The sequence below is a fragment of the Oryctolagus cuniculus genome, chromosome 1 (assembly GCF_964237555.1).
Source record: "Oryctolagus cuniculus chromosome 1, mOryCun1.1, whole genome shotgun sequence".
NCBI lineage: Eukaryota > Metazoa > Chordata > Mammalia > Lagomorpha > Leporidae > Oryctolagus > Oryctolagus cuniculus.
In genome coordinates this window covers 66,736,080-66,747,410 of record NC_091432.1, presented here as the reverse complement: position 1 = coordinate 66,747,410, position 11,331 = coordinate 66,736,080, and the positions used below count along the sequence as shown (strand labels likewise).

Genomic DNA, 11,331 nt, shown 5'->3' with positions numbered 1-11,331 from the left:
ACACATGTGTTTTTAGCAGCTGTATAGTTAATCAACAAAACCTGGATGAAATTAAGACATCTTTAAGTGGGTAAATGAATAAATTGGGTTAATCCAGATAGCGGAACATTATTCAGTACCAACAAGATACGAGCTACTGAGTTGTGAAGACATGGAGGAATTTCTTTTAAAGATCTATTCATTTGGCCAGCGCTGCGGCTCACTAGGCTAATCCTCCGCCTGCAGCACCGGCACACCGGGTTCTAGTCCCGGTCGGGGCACCGGATTCTGTCCCGGTCACTCCTCTTCCTGTCCAGCTCTCTGCTGTGGCCCAGGAGTGCAGTGGAGGATGGCCCAAGTGCTTGGGCCCTGCACCCTCATGGGAGACATGGGAGACCAGGAGAAGCACCCGGCTCCTGGCTTTGGATCAGCATGGTGCGCCAGCCACAGCGCGCCAGCCACAGTGGCCATTGGAGGGTGAGCCAACAGAAAAGGAAGACCTTTCTCTCTGTCTCTCTCTCTCACTGTCCACTACTCTTCCTGTCAAAAAAAAAAATCTATTCATTCACTGAAAGGCACAGTTACAGAGAGACAGACAGACAGAAAAGAGAGAACTTCCATCCAAAGTGTCACTCACCAAGTGGCCACGATGGCCCTGGCTGGGCCAGACTGAAACCATGAGCCAGGAGTTTCATCTGTGTGTCCCAGGTGGATGGCAGGGGTCCAAGCACTTCGGCCATCTTTTGATGCTTTTCCAAGGCCATTAGCAGGGGAGCCAGATTGGAAGTGGAGTAGCTGGGACATGAACCGGCACCCATAGGGGATGCCAGTATCACAGGTGGCAGTTTCACCCCCTGCACCACAATGCCAGCCCCCAGGGAGGAATTTTTAAAGCATATTATTAAATGAAAGAAGCCAAAGTGAAAAGGCTACCCGCTGTTTGATCGCACTTATACAACATTCTGTAACGGGCCAGAGTGAGAGCTCTAAGACAGAGAGGCAGAAGCTACAGTGCCTTTTCTGACCTACGTCCACAAGTCGTGAGCCCCGTAGTTGGGGTACCCTCTTGGTTACAGAGTCACCACTAGTCCCCACGGCCAGGATGACCCAGGATGGGAGGCCAGAGTCATGGAGGGCCTCCTCACAGGCTGGCTAGCACACAGGGTTTTCCAAATGTATCGGCAGCAAGTTATTCTTAGTATTTGCCATTTTTGACCCCATCTAAAATGTGGTTGTTTTATATTTAATCACCTTGTAATTTATTTTTCCCCTATTATTTACTTTGGCCTTGTTCTGTGCTATTTCTAACTTCCTGAGCCTACTCACTAGAGTATTTTTAACTTTTCCTTGTTCCTAAAGTATGTAGACTACCAAATTATCTGTTAATACTATCTTTAGCTGTATTCTGTAGACTTTGATATGGACTATTTTTTATTTTCTTTCAGTTATAAATATTTCCTAATTTCCATTATACCTTATTTCTTCTTAACTGTAGCTCCACAATATTTTTTTAAAGATTTACTAGTTGATTTGAAAGTCAGAGTTACAGATAAAGAGAGAAAGGGAGAAGGAGAGGGGGAGAGAGAGAGAATCTTCCATCCACTGGTTCACTCCCCAAATGGCCTCAATGGCCTGGGCTGCACCAGGCTGGAACCAGGAGCCAGGAGCTTCATTCAGGTCTCCCACATAGGTGCAAGGGCCCAGGTAACTTGGACCATCTTCCACTGCTTTCTCAGGTGCTCAAACTGGTGCCCACGTGGGATGCTGGTGTCACAGGCAGCAGTTTTACCCACCACGCCACAGCGCTGGCCTCCTATATTTTATTTATTTATTTATTTATTTGAAAGATTTACACAGAGAGAGGAGAGGCAGGGAGAGAAAGTGCCAGCCCCTATATTTTATTTTTAAACCATGAGTTAGTATAATATTTTAAGTATTTTTTCCTTAATTGCTAAATATGTGTAGGTTTGTGATTATCTTGCTGTTGATTTTTAATATCATTGTACTGCCACAAATGTGCTTTGCAAGGTCCTTGGTTCCTGTTTATGTTCATTTAGTAGCCCAGTAGATGGTCAATTTTTATATATTTCATGTAAATTGAAAAAGAATGTGTTTTCTTTACTGTTGCAAGAAGGGCTCATTAGACCAAGCTTATTCATTGTTTAACTCTTCTACATCTCTAACATTTTATAAGTTTGCTTTGTCAGTTACTTAGATGTGTTTTTTTGTTTGTTTGTTTGTTCGTTTTGACAGGCAGAGTGGACAGTGAGAGAGACAGAGAGAAAGGTCCTCCTTTGCCATTGGTTCACCCTCCAATGGCCGCCACGGCCGGCGCGCTGCGGCCGGCACACCACGCTGATCCGATGGCAGGAGCCAGGTGCTTCTCCTGGTCTCCCATGGGGTGCAGGGCCCAAGTACTTGGGCCATCCTCTACTGCACTCCCTGGCCACAGCAGAGAGCTGGCCTGGAAGAGGGGCAATCGGGACAGAATCTGGTGCCCCGACCGGGACTAGAACCCAGTGTGCCGGCGCCACAAGGCGGAGGATTAGCCTAGTGAGCCGCAGCGCTGGCTAGATGTGTTTTTTGAACTCTCTGTGGGTGCCGGTGCTGTGGCACATGCAGGTTAAGATGCCAATTGCAATGCCAGCATCTCATATGGGTGCAAGTTCAAGACCCGGCTGCTCCACTTCCAATCCAGCACTCTGCTATGGCCTGGGAAAGCAGTAGAAGATGTCACGAGTCCTTGGGCCCCTGCACTTGTGTGGGAGACCCGGAAGAAGCTCCTGGCTTCAGATCGGCGAGCTCCAGCCATTGCAGCCAATGAACCAGCGGATGGAAGACTCTCTATCTCTGCCTCTCCTTCTCTCTCTGTGTAACTCTGACTTTAAAAAAAAATTCTGTGGTGGTGGTGGTGGTGGTGATGATAATGATGGAACTGTGTGTTTCTTCTTAAAATTCTACCAAAATATTCTGTATATATTTTGAAGATATATCATTAGATGCAAACCATGCAATATATTTCTGTAACTTGTTTCTTCTATTTTTATATGATTTCTTTTATCCCTTAGAATACATTTTGTCTTAAAGCCAATTTTATGTGATAATAATATAGTACATCTCCTTTCTTTTGATTAGTAATTATCACATCTTTTTCCAGTATTTATGTGGCATTAGGTTTTAAATGTCTCCTGTGAATAATATAGTTGTATTTTGCTCTGTTTTGTACTTTTCTCCAATCTGAAATTCTTTGTCTTTTCAATCATTAAATTTTTATGAAAACATATTTATTGCAGAGGTAGAGAGAGATACAAGGACTCCCAACAGCTGGTTTGCTTCCCAAAAGACTACAGCAGCTGGCACTGGGCTAGGCTGATGCTGGAAGCTAAATAGTCAATCCAGGTCTCCCACACAGATGGCAGGAGCCCAAGTACCTGAGCTCTCACAGCTGCTACCTCCCAGAGTCTGCATCAGCAGGGAGCTGGAGTGCAGAGTTGGAACGGGATATGAAGCCCAGGCACTCTGATGTGGGTTGCAGGGTCTTAGCTGTTAGGCTAAATGCCTACCCCTCATTGTCTTCTAGGTGGAAAGTTTTGGTAATTTACATTTACCCCAAATGCTAATAATTGTGGAAATAGTTCCACAATCTTTTTATGTATTTGTGATTTACCAGGGCTTTAAAAAAAGATTTAATCTGTTTATTTGAAAGGCAGAGTGACAGAGAGAAAGAAATCTTCTATCCACTGGTTCACTCCCTAAATACTGCAAAGGTCCAGGCCAAAGCCAGGAGGCTGAAACTCCATCCATGTCTCCCACATGGGTGGCAGGGGCCCAGGGTCATGAACCATCCTCTGCTGCCTTCCCAGGTGTATTAGCAGGGAACTGGATTGGAAGCAGAGCAGTCAGGATTCCAGCCAGTGCTCTGGTATGGGATGCGGTATTTCAGGCAGCCACTTAACCTGCTGTGCCACAATGTCAGTCTGATCACATTTTTTCTTTGTTGACTTCTAGCCTCAATAACTATTTTTATAAATTTTATTTATATATAAAATATATATATATATAATTTGTAACACCACTTATATTTCCATGTGACATTTTAGGTTAATAAGTTAAGATCTGGGGGCTGGTGCTGTGGGCCCAACTGGGTGCCGGTTTGAGTCCTGGCTGCTCCACTTCTGATCCAGCTCTCTGCTATGGCCTGGGAAGGCAGTAGAGGATGGACCAAATGCTTGGGCCCCTGTACCCACATGGGAGACCCAGAAGAAGCTCCTGGCTCCTGGCTTTTGATCAGCTCAGCTCTGGCCATCGCGGCCATTTGGGGAGTGAACCAGCAGATGGAAAATCTCTTTTGTCTTTCTGTCTCTGCCTCTCTGTAACTCTGCCTTTCAAATAAATACAAATAAGTCTTTAAAAAATAAGTTAATATCACTACTCTCCTCAAATAAGGACCTTAGAATTCTTTTAAGTCTGACCTCTCCCTCCCAGCTTAGCAGAGTATTTCCCAGATTTTAGTTCTACACTGTCTTCATACACCTCAAAATTTGCAGGCATGGTCAGACTCCCAGGATCAAATGCTGAAAACACTAAGGCAGAGGTCTCCAAAGCAGTTGCTCAAACAGGAGAGAAGGCTCTTTCTTTCTCACATCACAGCCCAGAAGTACGCAGCTGGTCCAAGGCTGCTAGGCAGCTCTGCCTCATGGGTCATCCAAGAAAGGTTTCTTCTATCCTGCTCGTCCACGTTCCCCTCTCCAGGGTTAAATCCTGGCACTTGGGCCTTCTTTACCCCTACACGGTACCCTCCAGAAATGTCTCAACCTCCCATGTGACTGATAACTTACCTCTTCCCTATGAGGAGGAAGACAGTTTAACACAGGCAAGTTCTTTTAAGGAAGTGACTGGGAAGTACTTATGGTTCATTGGTTGGTTGCTGCAAGGGAGTTTGGGAAATGTAGTTTCTGACCAAGAGCGCAACTAAAACTTGGGGGCTTTTATTATTACAGGGGGTTGGGGGACACTGGGCTTTGGGGTGAATACATCTTCAGAATTCCATATCCTCCGATTTTGTTTAGTTTGCAACAACTGGAAGCAACAGGTTCCTTGTTATGGTGAAGATGGACACTACGACAGCCTTATATTTCCCCCTTTTAGCAATTCAGTAAGATTTCAGTAAAGGATGGTTGGGAGAGAAGCTCTTTCTTGCTAAAGTCTGAAGTTTCTTCTGAATGCTTTGGTGTGGCCCACACGTCCACCACTACACTAGCTACTTTGGCAAGGGAGCATCAATCCCCCTGACATAATCAGGTGGGAGTCACATGGTCACCCCTGGGAAGTGGGTAGAGTAGGAGGAACCCCACGAAAATAACACGGCCTGAAAGTGGAGAGCAGTGGTCCTTAAAAGTCAGATAATGAGGCGCCAGTGCCACCAGAATGGAAGATTTATTAAATGTTACATGAGCAAGCCATGTAACAGCTGACCATGAGACTTATCTATTCCTTGGGGTCACTGGATGATCCAAGGAGGTTGTTCAAGTGAATGTATTCTTAAAATCTCAGTAAGGGCTGGCATTGTGGTGCAGCAGGTTAAGCCACTTCATGTGATGCCAGCATCCCATATCAGAGGGCTTGGTTCGAGTCCTGGATGCTCTGCTCTGATATGGCTCCCTGCTAATGTGCCCAGGAAAGCAGTGCCACCCACGTGGGAGATCCAGAGGGAGTTCCTGGCTCCTGGTTTTGTCCTGGGAAGCACTGGCCCTTGCAGCCATTTGGGGAGTGAACCAGTGGATGGAGGATCTGTCTCTCCTCTCTTTCTATTTGCTCTTTCGAAATAATTAAAGCAATCTTTAAAAATAAATCAGATAAAATCTAAGCGAATAAAGATGGAAGATGATGTTGGTCAAGTTGCTAGAAGTTTATTTACACCTCTCCCCATCTCTCTGAATAGCACCTGTGTTAACCTCTTTCTACTGACCACAGTGTTTGCCAATTAATTACTTATGTGCTTGCATCCCTGTTCTCCCGATAAACACTTCTACAACTGAGGGCTCTTCAAGAGCTGGAATCTACCTGTGTCCCACAGGGCCCAAGGCACTTGCTAAATGAAAAAAGGAGAAGTCTCAGTGATTTGCAGCATAGACACGCCTCCCCTTGAATTCCTAGACATTTCCCTTTGGAAATAATTACTGGAAAAACATCAGCCAAATCTCAGGGAGTTCTGCAGGACTGGGGTTGGGAGGAGGAGAAAGTGTCAGTGCGGATTGTGTTGCCTATAGCAATGCCTCCCCTAATGACTGGAAAGCAGCACCAGGCATCATTTAATTTATGGAACTCAAATCTAATCACAAGGAAGCAAAGACCCAAGTACGGAGAAGCTCAGCAGATAACTGGCTAATCACAGCTGTCTTATCATCCTGTTTGAGTTTAGGGTTAAAATAAAATCCTGTGTCTTGCAATCAAATCATCCTAAAAACAAATGACCTCCCCCTTCCTCTCCCAGATTAACTGATGCTGAAAACTCTACCTGTATTGGAAGGGAAAAGAGCTGGCGGCCAGTGGATACAGCTAGGGGTAGAGAACAGGACTGTGCGGGAGCCATAGGTGGAGAGAACCAAAGGAGGGACAGGCGGTCTCCTGGACAAGGTGTCCCAGTTGCCTGCTTGGAAAGCTCCAACCATATGGATCCTGCAGGTGGGCCTTAGGAATTCTAACAGCTGCCATTTCTTGAGCCACTACAATACGCTGGGTGCTATGGTCAGCACGTTTAGGGCATCATCCCATTCTGATTCCCAAAAAAACCCTGCAAATTCAGACTAGGTCCCCTGCTCCTAGATGAAAGTAAGGGTCAGAACGTGCAGTGATTTGCCCCTGGCCATATAGCAAGGACTTCAAATGCCAGGATTTGGATCCCTACAGATTTTATTTGGCTCACAGCTTCTGCTCTGAGTCCTCAACTCTCTGCGTGAACCCACTCTGAGTCAGCAATTATTTCCTCCATTCTACAGATGAGGAGACCAAGGCCCAGGGATGACCCCGTCGGACCAAGTGATACAGACTGTAAGGGTCAAGGCCAAACCAGGTCTGTCCCACTCCAAAATCTATTCTGCCTTCAAGGCGGAAGAGCAGAGGGGTGGGTGTGGGAGTGCAGAGGCCTGGAGGAACTTGGGGTGGGGAGTGGCATTTGTGGCACTTGCCGACAGCAGCGTCCTCTGGCGCGGACCTCGCTGGATGCAGAGGGCTCCAGAGGGGAGGCTGTTGGATGCTGTCACTGTCCGTCCTTTTCCCGGCTTGGGACTTGGCAGAGGCAAAGGCTCTTTTTCAGCTCTCCAGGCCCAAGGCAGAGAAGCTGAAGAGATGAGGGCACCGACCCTGCCTCCTCCTTGATCACGGTCCCCAGTCTGTCCCTCACACGTTTAGGAGCTCAGGGAGTGTCCTAGGAGTGGCACCCTTGAGAGCTTGCTGAGTACCAAGTTCCATGCTCAGCCATGTCTGTCTTTCAGTTCCTTCATTCCCTACCACGCTGCCCTCTTTGACAGAGAAGTTGAACAGCATGCACAAGGCCACACAGCTGGCAGGTGGCGGAATGGGCACTTGAACAGGCCCACTCTGCTTGCAAGACCTACCCTGAATTTTGACATTGGAGTTTCTCCTTAGATTACCCAGAAGTGGGTGCCAGGTGTGCTCGGATGTGACTTCTCCACCCTCAGGGCGTGCCGGGTTGTGGCTTTATGATAAAATAAAATGTGTTTTCCTTGCAAAAAAAAAAAAAAAGTGCCAGAAAGCCCCCTGCAGGGCAGGCCCTCCTCTTTCCTAAGTAACCACCCCTCAATCTCCTCCACTTGGGCCCCTCTCAGCAATCTTCTTTTCACCTGCTCTGCCCTAGCGCAGCCCGGGTGCCGAATAGGGTCTGTCTGTGTGGTCCTTGGGAGGGTCTAAGACACCTATTCCCAAGGACTCCCTTAAGAAAGAAACCAGGGCCAGCGCTGTGGCACAGCAGGTAAAGCCGCTGCCTGCAGTGCCGGCATCCCACATGGTGCCAAAGGTTGGAGTCTCAGCTGCTCTGCTTCCCATCTACCTCCCTGCTAATGCGCCTGGGAAAGCAATGAAAGATGGACCAAGTGCTTGGGCTCTTGCACCCACGTGGGAGACCTGGAGGAAGCTCCTGGCATCACAGGAAGTGGCTTAACCTGCTGCACCACAATGCCAGAACAAAGGTTCCTGGCTTTGGCCTTGCCCAGCCCTGGCCATTGTGGCCATTTGGGGAATCAACAGAAGATGGAAGGTCTCTCTCTCTATCCATCTCTCTCTCTCTCTCTCACTCAGCCTTTGAAATAAATAAATATACCTTAAAGAAAAGAAGGATGAGAGAGAGAGAGAGAGAGGAACCGTCATGGCACCACCAGCCTGTGGCTCCCATTGCCACAGAGCTGAGCAAGGTCTATACATAACACTGGCAAGTGCTTTGCTGGCCAGACTAGGTTCAAATACAGCTTGGTGGCTTTGATCAATAAAGCAACTGCCTTTTATAAAGCATCTGTTCTGGGGCAGACATTTCACTAGGTGTTTCTCTGTGTGTGTGTGTGTGTGTGCGCGTGTGTATGGAATATATTTTTATAAAATATCGTCCCTCCCCCAGTAATTGGCCGCGTTTTACAAAAGAAAGGCCTGGAGCTGCGGAAGACCACCGACCAGCACCGAGAACAGCCGTGGTCAGGAGCGTGGGACCCGATCCCACCGAGGCCCTGATTCTGCGGTTGCCGGGGAGCCGAGGAGGGCGGAGCTGCAGTCGAGGGAGGGGAGGGAGGGCAGGGCAAGCTCCCAGCGGCGCGCGATGACGACAGCAGGTGATTTTTTTCTGCAGCGCGCTTTCTCCCAGCATCTTTCCTGGATTTTTTTTTTTTTTTTTTTTTTCCTTGCTGAGCGGCATTGAAGGGTGGGGCCGCTTCTCTGCAGCACCGGCGGCAGCGACAGCGGCTGCAGCACCATCGGAGACTGCGGCTCAGGCGGCCACGCTTGGTCTCTGCGGGAGGCAATCGACCCCCCCAGACCCTGCCAGAGGGCCGGCTGCTTCCGGACGCCGGCGGAAAGCAGCATCTTGCCGGATCCTCGCCACCCAGCCCTTCCTCTGCGCCATGGCTTAAGCCCGCAGCCACCTTGCCTCGCGTCGCCGGGCTCGGCCGGGGTCTGCGCGCCGCCGCCGCAGCCGCAGGGAGGGGCGCGTCCCAGACGCCCTAGTAGGGGACTCCGGGACTCCCAGCCTCTGGCGCCGCGGCAGACTGCACTCCCGGAGCGTTCGAAGCCGGTAAACCGAGGGACTTTTCGGACTTTGTCTCAGCAGTAGCTCTCGCCGGGTGCTTTCTGAGGGAGGAGGGCGAGGTCGCTCTGGCTGATCTGGGTCAGAAATTGGTGGGAACCGCATTGGCCGGTCGGGGTCGGGGGCTGAAGGAAGAAGCTTCGAGACTTGCTTCAGAACCACAGTAAGAAAGAGAGCGGCCAGCCTTGCCCTTGCAGCTAGCATCATGGCGTGGCCGTGCATCACGCGGGCCTGCTGCATCGCCCGCTTCTGGAACCAGCTAGACAAGGCGGACATCGCCGTGCCTCTGGTTTTCACCAAATACTCGGAGGCCACCGAGCACCCGGGCGCCCCACAGCAGCTGCCGCCGCCTCAGCTGCCGCCGGCGCAGCCCCCCTCGGCGCGCGCGGTCGCCATAGAGACGCAGCCCGCCCAGGGCGAGTTGGATGCAGTTGCCCGGGCAACAGGGCCGGCGCCAGGGCCTAGTGGCGAACGCGAGGCGGCCGCCGCCCCCGGCCGGGGCGGGTCAGGCCCCGGCCCCAGCTCAGGCTCCGCCTCCAGCACAGGGCCCGCGGACTCTGTGATGCGTCAGGACTACCGCGCCTGGAAAGTGCAGCGGCCAGAGCCCAGCTGCCGGCCGCGCAGCGAGTACCAGCCGTCCGACGCGCCCTTCGAGCGCGAGACCCAGTACCAGAAGGACTTCCGGGCCTGGCCGCTGCCGCGCCGCGGAGACCACCCGTGGATCCCCAAGCCCATGCAGATCCCCGCGTCCTCGGCGCCTGTTCTCGGGGCGCCCAAGCGCCGGCCGCAGAGCCAGGAGCGCTGGCCCATGCAGGCTGCTGCCGACGCCCGGGAGCAGGAAGCCCCTGGCGGAGCCGGTCGCCCGGCGGCCGGAAAGGCATCGGGTGCAGACGAGCACGACACCCGCAGGAAGGCCGGGCCCGCCTGGATGGTGCGCCGCGACGAGGGGCATGGGCAGGAGCAGATGCCAGCGCCCGCAGCCCAGACGCAGGCCGGAGCCGGTCGCCCGGCGGCGGGAAAGGCGTCGGGTGCGGACGAGCACGACATCCGCAGGAAGGCCGGGCCCGCCTGGATGGTGCGCCGCGACGAGGGGCATGGGCAGGAGCAGACGCCGCTGCCCACAGCCCAGGCCCAGGCCCCCGCCGAGGAGGGTCGCCCCGCGGCCGGAAAGGCGTCGGGTGCAGATGAGCGCGACACCCGCAGAAAGGCCGGGCCCGCCTGGATGGTGACTCGCGCCGAGGGGCTGGGGCCCGAGCAGACGCCGGTGCCCACTGCCCAGGCCCAGGCCCCGGCCGAAGAGGGTCGCCCTGCGGCCGGAAAGGCGTCGGGTGCAGATGAGCGCGACACCCGCAGAAAGGCCGGGCCCGCCTGGATGGTGACTCGCGCCGAGGGGCTGGGGCCCGAGCAGACGCCGCTGCCTGCAGCTCACGCCCCCGCCGAGGAGGATCGCCCCGCGGCCGGAAAGGCATCGGGTGCAGATGAGCGCGACACCCGCAGGAAGGCCGGGCCCGCCTGGATGGTGACTCGCGCCGAGGGGCTGGGACCCGAGCAGACGCCGGTGCCCACTGCCCAGGCCCAGGCCCCGGCCGAAGAGGGTCGCCCCGCTGCCGGAAAGGCGTCGGGTTCGGATGAGCGCGACACCCGCAGGAAGGCTGGGCCCGCCTGGATGGTGCGCCGCGCTGAGGGGCTGGGGCCCGAGCAGACGCCGCTGCCCACAGCCCAGGCCGGAGGCCCGGAGGGTGGCAAGGGACGCGCGGCTGCGGACGCCCTCAACCGGCAAATCCGCGAGGAGGTGACGAGCGTAGTGAGCAGCTCCTACAGGTGAGCCGGCGCAGCGGCTGCCCAATGCCGAGGACGGTCCAGGGCGCATGCTCCCAGTTCGGCGGGCCCTCGGGTCGCAGGGCGCCCCCCACCACCGCACACGTGTCCCTGCTCTGGCCGGTGTGGAAGCCGTTAGCCTCTCCCCTCCCGGCCTTCCCCGCGCTGTCACTGCCCACGTCGGCCACGCCCGCCCGCCCCGCCCCACAGCCCTGCCTGCCCGCCGT

General features: G+C 53.0%; 1 protein-coding gene across 4 annotated transcripts in view; it reads left to right on the top strand.

Annotated features, from left to right (window-relative positions):
* Positions 1 to 8,880: 8,880 nt before the first annotated feature.
* MAP6 (microtubule associated protein 6) overlaps positions 8,881 to 11,331 on the top strand; it is a 70,757-nt gene continuing 68,306 nt past the window's right edge. For 3 of the 4 annotated variants that reach the window (XM_008263854.4, XM_051850876.2, XM_051850893.2), the window contains exon 1: positions 8,882 to 11,107. In XM_008263854.4, the coding sequence (XP_008262076.2) occupies positions 9,492 to 11,107 (1,616 nt within the window). In that variant the 5' untranslated portion in view covers positions 8,882 to 9,491. Of the gene's footprint in view, positions 11,108 to 11,331 lie in introns of all 4 variants that reach the window. The other variant, XM_070075499.1, reaches the window with a different exon arrangement.